Source organism: Hyperolius riggenbachi, chromosome 12, assembly GCF_040937935.1.
Source record: "Hyperolius riggenbachi isolate aHypRig1 chromosome 12, aHypRig1.pri, whole genome shotgun sequence".
Classification (NCBI taxonomy): Eukaryota; Metazoa; Chordata; class Amphibia; order Anura; family Hyperoliidae; genus Hyperolius; species Hyperolius riggenbachi.
The window spans coordinates 52,673,809-52,689,117 of record NC_090657.1 but is presented as its reverse complement, the minus strand read 5'-3'; the positions used below and the strand labels follow the sequence as shown (position 1 = coordinate 52,689,117).

At 47.6% G+C, this 15,309-nt stretch overlaps 1 protein-coding gene across 2 annotated transcripts in view; it reads right to left on the bottom strand.

Annotated features, from left to right (window-relative positions):
* Positions 1 to 9,308: 9,308 nt before the first annotated feature.
* Positions 9,309 to 15,309, bottom strand: part of XYLT2 (xylosyltransferase 2) — a 45,803-nt gene continuing 39,802 nt past the window's right edge. For both annotated transcript variants that reach the window (XM_068263978.1, XM_068263979.1), the window contains exon 11: positions 9,309 to 10,616. In XM_068263978.1, coding sequence (XP_068120079.1) covers positions 10,294 to 10,616 — 323 coding nt within the window. In that variant the 3' untranslated portion in view covers positions 9,309 to 10,293. The remainder of the gene's footprint in view (positions 10,617 to 15,309) is intronic.

Below are 15,309 nucleotides of genomic sequence, written 5' to 3'. Positions count from 1 at the left end.
TTGGGTATGAGTGCAGATAAGTGTCGGAGAGTCAATATATGTTCCTACGTTGATCCACAGTATGACCCACTCTGCAAATATCAGCCCATATCAGGGAGAAGTGGCAGATGGGTGGCCAAATGGGCATGTAGGGTGGAGAGAAATGAGCCTTCATGGCGCTGTGCCCAGAGGCTGGCCCACCTACCACCTCTGCCTGGCCCTGACAGCACCCATAGTTCAAAAGAATGTGGTCTGTTCCATCACCATCAGAGTGTACTTACTGACTACAGAACTGGCATGAAGCAAAAGAGCCTTATCCTCAGATCTCCTCAGCAACATACTAAAGGATATGTTGTCGCAAACGATGCCTAAATTTCATAGCATTCCCACATGTATTAGGCATTGAGAGCCATAGATTGTATACTGCAGGCCAATTCATGATCGATTTTAGCATGAAAGCTCTCAGAAATCGGCCTTGTGACGTCAAATTAGCCGCCTCGCCATCCCGTGTATGTGGATTGCAGATAAATTATACTGCACCAGGTGGGCACTTTTTACATTAAGGGGGACAGCCCCAGGGGTTTTGTTGCTTGTCCTGATATCACTCAGGGTTACCACCACGCACCTGATCACCCACAATGGCCCAACATCTTGCAGCAAATGTCAGAGCTACACATGCGACCGATTACGGCCCAAAATTGGTCGCATCGCCGATCAGGAATGCTCTTAGTGGCACAGAATTTAAGCCAATTTGATAATTATTGAGTCAGAAGGTCGATCAGCCCGCCAAGTTGATAGATGTATGACCAACAGGCACCACATCACAACTAGTCCCCACATGACACACCGCCAGGACATGACAGCGTATTACAAGCTTGCAAATCCTGATGGTGTGTCACATGATGCTGCTGTAGCCATGGAGATCCTACACTGGAGGCGGCGATTAGGAGCGTTAACCCTCTTATCGCCACTGTGCAGAGAGGGAGGAGAGGAATCCAGCCACCCAGCGGCAAGATTGTTAGTGAGCAAGTGTGGTTCCCCATGATGCATCACTCCCAAATATGCAAGTTATCTCTTTTTACCCCTGAAGCCAGGCTTACATCCAGAACTGCTGTTGTATAGCAAGCCTATAGCTTATAGATGTTACAGAGCCACATCACTCCTACACGCAGGCAGCCTGTTTCTGACTTTCTGGTCCTCGTAAGTGTATGATATGGGTTAATATGGCTTTATGGTATCCGGCTGGGACCAGTACAACAGAATACCCAGAGAGCTGTCATGGGAAACAATTGCTTCCTTAGGCTAGTTACACACTGGGACGTTGCGTTATAGTGGACGTTATGGTCGCATAACGTCCCCTAACGCAACGCCTGCCGGTGTTGGTAGAGGACGTTGAGTTTCCGCATTAGGGCAGTGAGAGTGGCGCCGATTGGCCGGCAGGACCACGTGATGCGGAGTGAAACACTCCGCATCACGTGGTACCGCCAGCCAATCAGCGGCCACCAGTGCAGTGCATATTGAGTAGCCATGTGCGCGGCTACGTAGCGGTCTCTCCCCGCCTCCTCTCCGCCCCAACACTGAGCATGTGCAAACAGTCTAACGCGGCTTAAGCCGCTGGAACGCTATAGTATGCTGCATGTTCTGAAGAACGTGCAACGTTACATGTAACGCAACGTGGGCAGTGTGAACAGCCCCATTGACTTTGTATTGCTGTGAGTTGGGGAGCGTTACAGGCTGCACTAACGTGCGCCTGTAACGTCCCTGTGTGGAAGCAGCCTTAAAGTGAACCAGAGACAAAAGCACCCTTGTGTATTTTACCATATATATCAGTGGGAACATTAGAGAAAACACCTACCCTGCTCTCGGTTTCCTCATTCACTGCTCAGCCTGCTTATGTTATCAGCCCTGATAAAATCCCTGACTGAGCATTCAGTCTGGCTTTGCTCAGGAATCATTATAGCAGAGTCTGTCTTCTCTGATGTCTTTTCAAGTCCAAGCCTGCCCCCTTCCGGCTCTGCTTTCCTGTTCTGTATATTTGCAGCATCACAGAGAGAGCTGTGATGAGATGGGAGGAGCTGCTAATGTAAGGGTATACAGAAATTTTTTTTTTTTTAATCAGTATTTGTTAGCCATAAGAGGTTTTTAGAAATGGCAATTTCATTTTGCACACAGCCCACTAAATAATATGCTTTTCTGATTAACTTTGTTTTGCGTGGAGTTTTAGTAAAAAAAACAAACAAAAAAACAGCACACCAGAGAGGCGAAAATACCAGGTATAGTATTTATTTTGTAAAATCTATCGGGGGATAGGTTATTTTTGTGCCAAAGCGTTAACTTCTGTTTTAAAGGAAACCAGAGCTTAATTAGGATGGCTTTTTGGGCTTTTCTAGCCCCTTATACTTTCCTAATGGTTCTGGGTCACCCTTAGCTCTCTGGGTATTTGGTGAAACATCTCCTGTGAGATGGGAAAATGTTAGAAATCAGGGCCTATGTGCGAGACAGTGCCAGTTAGCCTCCTCAGAGGAGGGTTTGGTAGGTGTAGTGACAAAGATGTAACAATAGGGGGTGGAGTTTCTACAGCAACAGGGGAGCCAACCACTTGCCTTTCCTCCTGATATAGGGGCCACCCTTCCAGATCAGGTGTTGTGACCACAGTTCTGGGTGGAGCAGACCTTTACCATGTGTTTAAAGGAGTTATCAAGGCTAATTTTAAGAAACTAAGTGCTACTTACCCAGGGCTTCCTCCAGCCCCAATCTCCCAGCATGTCCCTCGCCGCAGCTCTGCCATCAGCTGTTCGCCGGCACTTGCCTCCCGGTCCCCGGCGATGACGTCAGGTCGACCTCCAGGTACTGCGCCTGACCGGAGCGGTCCGCTGTAGTCCACGTGGCGGTGATTGACAGGCGCAGTACAGGCCGACCTCATCGACGGGGACCGGGAGGCAGCGGCGGCAAACGGCTGACGGCAGAGCTGCGGCAAGGGACATGGTGGGAGATTGGGGCTGGAGGAAGCCCCGGGTAAGTAGCACTTATTTTCTTAAAATTAAGAACACAAGCACTGGTCCGCACGACAGCCGGTGCCCCAGGTCTCTCTCAGAGTACATTTGAAATCGGCGCCGGTAGACTTGGGCGCAGGATACAGCGCTATATGGCTGATCCTGCTTCTGCACAAGTCCGGGCCGTGTTAATTACTATTCCCCCTCCAGGCCGCCATGGATGGTAGGGAATGATATAATTCGGCTTCCAGTGATTGCTGGAGGCCGAATTATTGTGATTTTTAAGCAACCTCGGCTCCGTCTTCTGATGGCGCTGACATTACTCACTGAGCGCCGCTATAGACTGATTCGTATTATAGTCTATGGCAGCGCTGGCTGCGCCCAAATCTAGCAGCGCCGAAAAGCACTGCTCCGCTCTCTCACTGGCTGAGGCCCCCAAACCACCATGCGATACCTAGAGGGAGGTGTGGGCAAGCCCTGGACCTCTCACCTCCAGGGAACTCACCCCCACCACCTCTAAACTGAATGCTAACTGCAATTCCTGCTAGATTTGGTACAGCAGGCAAAAGGGTGTATAACGGTACACCTGATTGGCTGACTGGCGTCTGCTGACCAGATAAAGGCAGGAGATTGCTCCAGCTGGGAGTTAGCAATTGTGTTTGTTGCAGTTAGCATTCAGCTTAGAGGCGGTGGGGGTGAGTTCCCTGGAGGTGAGTGGTCCAGGGCATGCCCACACTTCCCTCTAGGTATCGCATGGTGGTTTGGGGGCCCCAGCCAGTGAGAGAGACCTGGGGCTTCCGGCTGTCTTGCGGACCAGTGTTTGTGATTTTAAAATTTCTTTTTTGCAGCTTCCAGGATGCGGTTGACAGGTGAGTGGTTAGGGAGGGGATCGTGTGGGAGATGTCCCTGTAAAACGATGCAATCTATGATTGCATCCAACCGAAGCCTCCCACCTGAATACTAATTTATTGCAACAAACACAATTGCTAACTCCCAGCTAAAGCAATCTCCTGCCTTTATCTGGTCAGCCGACGCCAGTCAGCCAATCAGGTGTAGAGTTATACACCCTTTGCCTGCTGTACCAAATCTAGAAGGAATTGCATAAATTAGTATTCAGGTGGGAGACTTCAGTTGGATGCAATCATAGATTGCATCGTTTTACAGGGACATCTCCCACACGATCCCCTCCCTAACCACTCACCTGTCAACCGCATCCTGGAAGCTGCAAAAAATAAATTTAAAATCACAAACACTGGTCCGCAAGACAGCCGGAAGCCCCAGGTCTCTCACACTGGCTGGGGCCCCCAAACCACCATGCGACACCTAGAGGGAAGTGTGGGCATGCCCTGGACCACTCACCTCCAGGGAACTCACCCCCACCGCCTCTAAACTGAATGCCAACTGCAACAAACACAATTGCTAACTCCCAGCTAAAGCAGTTAGCATTCAGTTTAGAGGTGGGGGGGGGGGGGGGGGGGCGAGTTCCCTGGAGGTGAGAGGTCCAGGGCTTGCCCACACTTCCCTCTAGGTTTCTTAAAATTAGCCTGATAACTCCTTTAAAGTGGACCTGATCTCTTGCACAGGACACAAGGAAAACACACAAATGCACCCTGTATGTATTTAGAGAGAAGAGCCTGTCTAATTTCCCCTCATCTAAGTATTCACAAGTGTAATTTGAGCTCTCGGCTGCATCAGCACATAAATTCCTCAGTCTCAGCAGACAGAGCTAATATGTAAACACAGGATGTTAACCCTTTTTCTGCTTCCATGAAACCAAGTAGACAAAGCTTACAGAACTCCTACAATAAATTTGCAGTGTAAAAAAGAAATGTTTTTCTTTAAAAGGTTATTATGCTGTTGCTTATATTTTAGAGCAGAGATGAAGTTCTGAGTTCAGGTCCGCTTTATAGCAACCTGAGCACATCTATAAAACTATTTAAAATGAACCTCCCCTAAGGGAATTCCGTAACGGACGGTGGCTTTGTTGTGGGGCAGCTGTAACAACGTACCCACGGAGATGCTCAGTAACCCTTGTCTGCATCTTGCAGCTGTCATGGCTGCACCGGCTGCACTACAAAGTTGCCGCGAGTACAGCGCATTCCCAGCTGCTGGTGTATGCCGAGATGTGGTGTTCCTGGCCGTGCTGCATGCTGGGATATGAGCATGCCTGGTCCCCTTGTGCATGTCGGGAGATGTAGGTACACTGAAGACTACATCTCCTGGCCGGGAAATAGAATGACTACATCTCCAAGCATGCACTAGGGGGCCGGGCACTCTGCTCCTGACATACAGTAGGGTCCGGCAACACGCTCTGCTCACAGCAACTTTGAAGTGCAGCTGTGACAGCTGCAAGATGGATGCTTTCGAGGAGATGAGGGCTACGGGGCAGCCCTCGTAGGTAAAATAGAATCATTTGACCACCATAGGTTGTGTTGCTTTTATGGACCAGAGCAATTTTCACATTTCAGCACTCCTTCCATTCATACGCCAATCACTAAACTGAGAAGCATATGGATTTTTCCTCTTAAAATAATACCAGTTGCCTGACTCTCCTCTAATACTTTTAGCCACAGCCCCTCAACAAGCATGCAGATCAGGTGCTCTGACTCAAGTCAGACTGCATTAGCTGCATACTTGTTTCGGGTGTGTGATTCAGCCACTACTTTGGTCAATGAGATCAGCAGGACTGCCAAGCAACTGGTATTGTTTAAAAGGAAACATCCATATCCCTCTCAGTTAAGGTTCCCTTTAACCTCCCTGGCGGTAAGCTGCGCAGGGGGATTTCTCAGGCCCTGCTGGGCTGATTTTGATAATTTTTTTTTTGCAGTACGCAGCTAGCACTTTGCTAGCTGCGTGTGCCACCGATCTGCGCCAATTGCCCGCCGCTCCGTGCCGCCCCCCCCCCCAGACCCCATGTGGCACTGATTGGCCAGGCAGCGCTGAGGGGTAGATCGGGTTTCCCAATGACGTCACAAAGTCATGCTGCTCGTCGCCATGGCGACGGGGGAAGCCCTCCAGGAAATCCCGTTCTTTGAACGGGATTTCCTGATCGGAGATCGCCAGAGGCGATCGAAGAGGGCGGGGGGATGCCGCTGCACAGTGGCTATCATGTAGCGAGCCCTGGGCTCACTACATGTTTTAAAAAACAAAACAAAACAACTGCTCTGCTGCCCCCTGGTGGTTTTTAATAGACCGCCAGGGGCGTTAATCACTGCTTATCACACCTAAATCATCTATAGGCCTCTTGCACACTACATGCGATTCCATTTTTTTTTTTTAACACGATCCAATTTTTGATTCTGATTTAAAAAAACAAAAACAAAAAAAAAAACGGAATTGCATGTAGCGTGCAAGAGGGCTTCCATTTTTATTTATTTATTTTGCCCTAAACTGAGCTTTTTGTAGGCGATTTTTAACCCCTATAGTTTTAACCTTTTCGCAGCTAAATAAAGTAAAAAAACAAACAGTAAAAAAACAAACAAAACAAAAAAAACGGAATTTGTCTGCAGGGCCGATTTTTTTTCCTGCCACTGGGGAATATGAATGATCAATGATATGCAAATACTTCCAAGTGTATGCAAATTTTCATGCAAATATATGGAGTTTGAAACTGGACCAATTCATTTAAACCTGGGTGGAACATAATTGGTCCATTTTTAAGATGCATATAAATTTACATACATTTGTACTATAAACTGAAGCACAGTAAGACCCCCTTTATCCAGAAATCCATTAACCAGAAGTCTCCAGCAACCGGAAAATTCTGCCCTCGCAGGATGCATACATCTATCTACTTTTACACTTCTTTATACAGTAACTAGTAGACCCAGCCCGTTTAAAAACGGGCTCTAGGTCTACGGCTGCCGACGCCAGTGCGCATGCACGCACACAACCGCGCGTGCCCGCACCCACCCACCTTGCTCGCCCACTTCGCTCGCCCGTCCAGCTCCCTGGTCCCAGCTGTCCGTTAATCCTGGGACACAGGGACAAAACTGCTGGACGCAGCGACCGTTAGCTTTTATTAGGTAGGATAAAGCTCTGTTACATTACGTTAAGTCTGTACTTAGTCTTAATTTGTTTTTAATTACTGGATTTCAACATTAATACAGAGTTTGGGCTGGTGCACACCAGAGTGGTTCTGAAGAGTTTTTTAAAACGCTTGCAGGGGGAAAACCGCTTGGCTAATGGAAGTGAATGGGATGGTGCACACCAGAGCGGTTCGTTTTTTCCACAAACTCAAACTCCTATCCTGCAGCATTTTTTTAAATTCTGAGGCGTTTCTGCCTCAATGTTAAAGTATAGGAAAGTGGAAAACTGCTCTGAAAAACGCTAGATCAGAGCGGTTTTCCAGACGTTTTTCTTACAGAAACTGTTCAGTAGCAGCTTTTACTGTAACAATATTTGTAATCTGCTACACAAAAAACGTTACTCTCTAAACATGCTTGGAATCGCTCTGAAATCTGCTTCAAAAACCTCTATTGTTTTGCGGATCTGGTAGAGGTTTTTGGTGTGCGCTGGGACTTCTACAGCCTGGCAGGGTATGCAGAGCGGCGCAGGGAGCTTTTAGTTGCAGCATTGAGACTATCCACTGAGCCCCGATCACATGTAATAACCAGTGCTCGGAAGTCAGAAGAGGATGCCAGGAGTGCAGTCCCGTAGGAAAAGGCTAAAGCACACCTGACCCTAAGCAAAGCTGCCTAAGGTAAGCACAGATGTATGCTGGATCCATATACCTGTGTGTAGTCCGTTCCTCTCCTCATACCCCCTGGCACCCGTGATCAAGCTTTTGAAAAATGGACTTTAGCTTACAGTCACATTTAGGACAGGAAGAGGCAGGCTTGATGCAATGTACCCTCCCATTCCCTCTTCCCAGCCCCATTCACTCCCCTTAGAGACTCTGAAGTCTCGTTTTTTAAAGAGGATCTGTAACGTCAAAAAATCCCCTGGGGGGTACTCACCTCGGGTGGGGGAAGCCTCCGGATCCTAATGAGGCTTCCCACGCCGTCCTCAGTCCCTCAGGGGTCTCACTGCAGCCCTCCAAGAATAATGACGTCAATATTTGCCTTCCTGGCTCCTGCGCAGGCGCTCTGACGGCTGTCGGCTCCGAACTACACGGAAATACCTGATCGCCGTCGGGTCTGCTCTACTGCGCAGGCGCAAGTTTCCGGCGCCTGCGCAGTAGAGCGGACCCGACTGAGATCGGGTATTTCCGTGTAGTTCGGAGCCGAGAGCTGCAACAGCGCCCCCACTGGAGCCTGCAAAGGTAAATATTGAACTGACAGTCGGGTCTGTCGCCGGCTGTTCGGAGGGCTGCAGCGAGACCCCCGTGGGACAGAGGATGGCGTGGGAAGCCTCATTAGGATCAGGAGGCTTCCCCCACCCGAGGTGAGTACCCCCCAGGGGATCTTTTTGACGTTACAGAGTCTCTTTAACTGCTTTTCTCATATAATCCTCTTCAGCATGAATGCCCCACTTGAATCGCCACATCCCCGCTGCAGATGGGTGATTTATTAGTGTGAAATAGCCCTGCAAAGCTCCCGGGATCGCAGGGCTTTACTTCCTTGAAGAGGCAGAGTTTTATGCTGTAGCTCTGCCACCTCCACAATCAATCTCTGCGGATCGCCGCCTCTTAGTCTTTTTCACTGAGAGGGACGGGGAGGAGGCGGAGATTGATTGCAGAAAGGGGTGGAGATTCGTGGAGATTGATTGGTGAGAGGCAGAGCTAGAGCTCAAAGCTCTGCCTCTCTAGGGCAGCACAATCTGCAGCCTGCAAAGTCGTGGAACTTTGCAGGTCGTTTTCTCACTAATAAATCACCCAGGATTATAGGAGAAAAGCAGTTAAAAAACTACTTCAGAGTCTCTTTAAGAGGAGGAAATGGAAGGGTGTTAGGTGGAAACATCGCAGCAAGTTTGTCTCTTCCTGTCTGAAAATTTGACTTTATCCAAAAGCCAAAAATTTCAAGGCATTCTTTCAGGGACCAGGGGGAATGAGGAGAACAATGTCTACCGTGAACAGACCTCTGTGCTTACCTTGGGTAGCTTCACCTTGGGTCAGGTAGCCCAAAGCGTGGTTTTTTTTGTAGACTGGGGAAGGGAAAGGACCTGACAGCTTCCCACCAATTTCTGCCTCTCAATATCACAGGAAGTGGGGATTCTCTCAAAAAAGAGACACAGATAGCAACTAAACTTTTCCCACACTACTAAAAATGTAATTCCTGGAGTAAATTCCAGAGTTAATGACGCAACAGGAAGCCTCTCCAATAAAGGCGGGAGAGATGTAGAAAACAACAAGCAGTATTCGTACACACTACTCATTTCAGTGATGGTGAAGACCGATTGAGTGGTTATGTAACATACCATTTATTAAGACTTCTCACTCCATAAAAATGACATTAATAAAGTGCTTTGTGTCACAAAGAGTGATTATGGGCACACTAACCTGTGGCACCAACCCAACACAGTCTACACAGGTTGGCTGCACAGCACAGGCAACCTTTGGTAATTGTTAGAAACCACTATGTCCACCAGGGGTGTCCATCCAGAACAAATTGTCGCTTCATTAGTGGTGAGAGAGAGAGTACCGTCCATTAACGGAAAATCATTCCGGCGCTGATTCACCAAAGTCAGCACCTTCTTACCACAGTTACATTGTCCATTATGGCACATAACAGACTGTTGAGAGATAACCAAGACCAATCTTCTGGGCAGCCTTGGCTAAGGGGAAGACGTGGGACCAGAAGCCACTTATTAGTTAATTCCTTGATGTTCTGAAAACCAATCGGCACAGTTTGTCACATGGTGATCTTCCTCTTAGCTGAGGCCACCTTAAAGGAACGCTTGGTTACACCTGTCCACAATCTGACCATGCTGCTTGGGTCTCTGATCCACAGTTTAAGTCCAGAAAAAAACAGTTATCCATCTGAGGAACCAGCCCCTTCAGGAGTAGTAGTGTCCACCCATGTTTTGTATATTTGGTCATTCAGATCTGTTTCATAGCAGCAGATAATCCCCCAGCCAGGAAACGCTTTTGGCACATATGGGGCGGATGCTGGATCAGCTTGGCAAGCTCTGCAGAACATCATGATAATGGGAAACATTGAGGATTGACCACTTGGCTTTCGTTGGGTCCTCAAAGATTACTGCAGGTCCTCATTTGTGTAAACAGACCCAGACCACACCTGCTTGTCTACATCATTTCGTACCAAGTTCACAGCCCAAACTCTTCGCTGTATGCACAGAGCCATGACACAGGCAAAACAACGGAACTTCCCACGGCCGCAGTGATGCAACCCACAGTCTACAGTTCTGCCTGGAATCTCTGCTACCTTAACCGTCCATCAGTTCTGACAGCCCCCATCTCAGACTTTGGGTCTGGTGACAAGGAACTCCAGTGTGTGTCAGAGCAAAGGGGAAGAGACAGGCAGTATGTGGAAGGGGTCTTGGTGCAGATGCCCCCGATAGACCAGAAGCCGCTTAAACTATTGTCTGTCCAACTCTCCAGATCTTTTCCCAGCAGCTCAGTCTTCTGGTCGGCTTCATCTTCTGCTGCAAAGCGAGGTGGTAAACTCAGGATTCCACTCAGTGCCTGGAAGCTCTGCTCCATATACTGACCTCGAGATGGACCTGCGTGTAGCCACCGGTCACCTGGTGAGAAAAACAAAGAGAAAACATACTTTGTAACTTTCTTCTACTAAATCTTACACAAACATGAAGTTGACAAGTTCTACAGACAAGCATGCTGATCATCACCTGATCACTTATGACTGGATGGGGCAATGATCAGCTCTGTCCAGGCATCGCTCATCGCCATATGAAGACATGTACAGGCATGAGAGTGATAGTGAGAGTTATAGTCACCTGTCTGAAGGTGTTCTCCATATCTATTGCAGTATGTGACATCACAAGTCAGCATTACTCTGCCTCGATATGGCAGACCTCCCATAAATACCTGTACTAAATGCAGAGTAAAAGCAGAGCCAAGCGACGCAAAATTGTCCTCAAAAATCCAAAGTAAAGACGACCTTTGGACAACAGAGTATCTCAGTCTCGTGCCTGTATGCGCCTCCAACATGTGCCATCATATGATGAGTGGTGGTATTCTTCAAAAGGGTAAACGGAGTTAACAGTATGTGGGCCTGAAGTAAAAGAAACCTAGACCTCTTCTAGGTCTCATAAGTTTGCACAAAGCAGGAAGTCATTTTTATTTCTTTCCCGCAGAGTTGTGAGGCTTTCCCAATTTTGGTAAAGTACTTATTCCCATCAAATGCAGCAAAGTAGCATTCAGGCATGGGCTCATGAGTCCGTAAGGACTCAAATTCGCGATTTAAATGAGGCTTAATTGACTCAGGTGTGCGGCTGGGAGAGAGGGGGTAACTTACCCATAAGTCCGCTGTCTTCTATGCGTTTCAAACAACTTGAAGGAGGAAGTGCGCGTAGTGAGTCTTGCAACGCGTCCAATAGGACACATGCAAAGTTTGTGCCGCACACCTGAGGTAATTAAGCCTCATTTAAATCACGAATTCGAGTGCTTACGGACTTGTGAGCCCATCACTAGTAGTATTAGGGTGCCTGTGTTAAAGGGACTCCGAGCTCAAAATAAAAACAAAATCAGTACTCACCTGGGGCTTTCTGCAGCCCAGTGTAGGTCGGGAGGTCCCTCCATCTGGCTCTTCTCCCAGGCCTTTGCTAAGAAATGGCTCCCTGGCAGCTCCCGGCAACACTGGGCCCAAGTGTCGGGCTCTTCTTCCTGAAACGTCACGTCTGTCGTCACCATGCCAGCCGCCTCGCGTCATCACGGTAGCCGGCGTGACAGTACTGCGCATGCGCCGTACTGTCACGCCGGCTGCTGTGATGAAAACATACGTGACGTTTCAGGAGGAGGAGCCCGACACTCGGGCCCAGTGTCGCCGGGAGCAATTTCTGAGCGAAGGCCTGGGAGAAGAGCCAGATGGACGCCGTGGGACCTCCCGACTTACACTGGGCTGCAGAAAGCAGTGCTGGGCGTAATGGAAAAAGCTACGCTTACGGATCATTACGAGTAATTTTACGCTATTACGCATTACGGAATCACGCTTACGGCGTAGACATTCAATTTCGGTACATGTCTAATTACGCATAGCCCTTACGCAATTACGCGTAAGAATACCGTAATTCAGGTTGTTACGCGTAAAATCCTACTAGCAATTAATGCGTAAGGTCATGCTGCCAAGCGGAAAAGTTGACGCATGGATCAATGTTAGGTAGCCGCCGACTTTAAGGGTTAATAGCAAAGCCCCCTTAATTGCTTAGAGCCTCAAATTTGGAGAATATATTAAGGAGATCAGAAGGAATAAGAGGAAAAAAATGTTTTTCAAAAAGACCTTATAGTTTTTGAGAAAATTGATGTTAAAGTTTCAAAGGAAAAATATATACATTTAAAAACCCGCCGACTTTAACGGTTAATAGCAAAGCCTGCTTAAAATTTAGGAACACCAAATTCACAGGGTATATTAAGGGGATCAGTGGGAATAAGAGGAAAATTTTTTTTTTCAAAAAGACTTTATAGTTTTTGAGAAAATCGATTTTTAAGTTTCAAGGGCAAAAATGTCTTTTAAATGCGGAAAATGTCAGTTTTTTTTGCACAGGTAACAATAGTGTTTTATTTTCATAGATTCCCCCAAGTGGGAAGAGTTTTACTTACTTCGTTCTGAGTGTGGGAAATATTAAAAAAAAACGACGTGGGGTCCCCCCCCTCCCAGACCCAGTTTTTTTTGCACAGGTGACTTAGCGTCCTGAACGGAACACAGAGCTCTGAGCTATATAGCTCAGAGCTCTCTAAAGCATCTTTGTATTTGGGCTCCAAGGAGCCCCATTGGTCCTTAGCAGACCAATGGGGTTCCTTTAAATCAGAAGGAACCCCATTGGTCTGCTAAGGACCAATGGGGCTCCTTGGAGCCCAAATACAAAGATGCTTTAGAGAGCTCTGTCGGGTGCAGGACGCTAAGTCCCCGCCGGCTCTCGCTGCTCTCCCCGCCTCTCCCACATGTCACCTATATACATGCTGGCACCCATGGGTGCCAGCATGTATATGGGTGACAGGTGTGGGCGGAGTGGACGGCGGGAGCCGGCGGGGACTTAGCGTTAGTGTATGCGGCGGCCGGCGGGTGAGCGGCGAGTGACGTCGGGTGCGGTGGAGTTACAAAGTAACAAAGTTGTTACATTGTAACAACTTTGTTACATTGTAACTGATTAGTATATTTCAGAGGATATTGCGTGGGAACTGGCTTTTAAAGGGACAGGTAAGTATTAATGGTTAATTAAGAATATTAAAGGACTTTTTTCGTGGTTATGTTTTTTGTTCAATTAAAATACTTTTTCTATGTGTTTGTGTGTTTATTTACTTTTAACTCTTAAAGGAAATGGGTAAGGGGTACAAGTACCTCTATACTCATTTCTCCTGGGAGGGGGGGTGGGCATCTGGGGGACCCCTTTTTAAAGGGGACTCCCAGATGCCACCATGAACCCCCCCCCCAGGAAATCGCGGCCTCCACCTCCACCGCCCATCGGAGGTGGAGAAGAGCCCCTTGTCCTTGGATTGGACAAGGGCTCGGAGGGGGAGGGGAAAGCTTGGCTGCCCCTCCCCTTCCGAGACCCCCCAATCCATGGACCATGCGGGCTGGTATAGTCAGGGTGCGGAGCCCCACGCGGCCGGTGCTCCGCATTCTGGCTATCCCAGTCTGCATGGGGGACAAGGGGTTAAAGAGGTCTGGGAGGGGGGACCCCACGTCGTTTTTTTTTAATATTTCCCACACTCAGAACGAAGTAAGTAAAACTCTTCCCACTTGGGGGGAATCTATGAAAATAAAACACTATTGTTACCTGTGCAAAAAAAACTGACATTTTCCGCATTTAAAAGACATTTTTGCCCTTGAAACTTAAAAATCGATTTTCTCAAAAACTATAAGGTCTTTTTGAAAAAAAAATTTTTCCTCTTATTCCTTCTGATCTCCTTAAGATATTCTCCAAATTTGAGGCTCTAAGCACTTAAGGGGGCTTTGCTATTAACCCTTAAAGTCGGCGGCTTTTTTATATTATACGGGAGCATAATATTACGCGATTACGGCAGACTGTGTCATTTCAATGGGAGTTTACTGTCTTATGCGTAATTTGTTACGCGTAATAACGTAACCTACGGTCTACGCGTAATTAATTACGCGTAATACCGTAACCTTACACGTAACGCTTACGGTGCATTTGTAGTGAATTACGATGCGTAATTACGCTAATGCGTAATTTCGGCCCAGCACTGGCAGAAAGCTCCAGGTGAGTACCGATTTCGTTTTTATTTTGAGCTCAGAGTCTCTTTAAGGAAAAGTGCCTTTTGCAAATATACAGTACAATGCCTTTATAGTAACGCCTAGGGACCAGGAAAAGTAGTTTACTACATCAGAATTGGTCATACAGACAGTTGCTAGGACTTGAGGACTGGGTTTACTATAGCCAGAGGTTTACCATATCAATCAGTTTCATAGAACACAATTCTACTGCAAGGCTAAGCATTCTTTTATTGATATTTGAATGATGTCACAAGGTCACGTGGCCCCATCTGTCTCCCTCACCCTTGCCCCAGAAGCTTACAGTTATGTTCCCGCAGAATGAGTCCAGGCTACTGAAGCCCATTCAGATGTGCTAATGCGCAGGCACAAGCCACCTGCACAGATGGGCTTTGTGGGTTCCCAGCGCTGGAATGGTGAGGAGGAGGAGGAGGAGGAGGAGGAGGAGGAGGAGGAGGAGGAGGAGGAGGAGGAGGAGGAGGAGGAGGAGGAGGAAGAGGAGGAAAGCCTCTAGCTTATTGATTTGCATTTCAGGTTTCATCCCTAATAAACAATACACTTTAAAAACGATTCATTCCATTTAAAACAAAAAAAAAACAAAAAAATCCAACTCTACTATTCAATACATTTTTCACTTTTGTTTCATAACCATCACAAGCGATCATTTGTGACTTGAGGCCTGGAACCCACAAGAGCAATTTTAGGGAGAGCTTTAATCGCAAGCGATATCCCTAAGGACTGGTTCACACTTGGTGATTCTTCAGCGATCAGAAAAGCGCTGCTACTAATGTATCCCTATGGATACCTTTACACTGCAGCGGTTGCGATTTCAATCAATCTCAAATGCGCTGCATGCAGCGTTTCAGGAGCGATTGCGTTGTGATTTTCATTCTATTGAACGGGACTCACAAGCACAAATTACGCTTGAACCACAAGATTTTGTTTAAAATCGCGATCGCGGCTAGCGGCGCTCCAAGCGTCGAGTGTGAACTAGCCCTTAAATGCTCTGCCAATGTAAATAAATG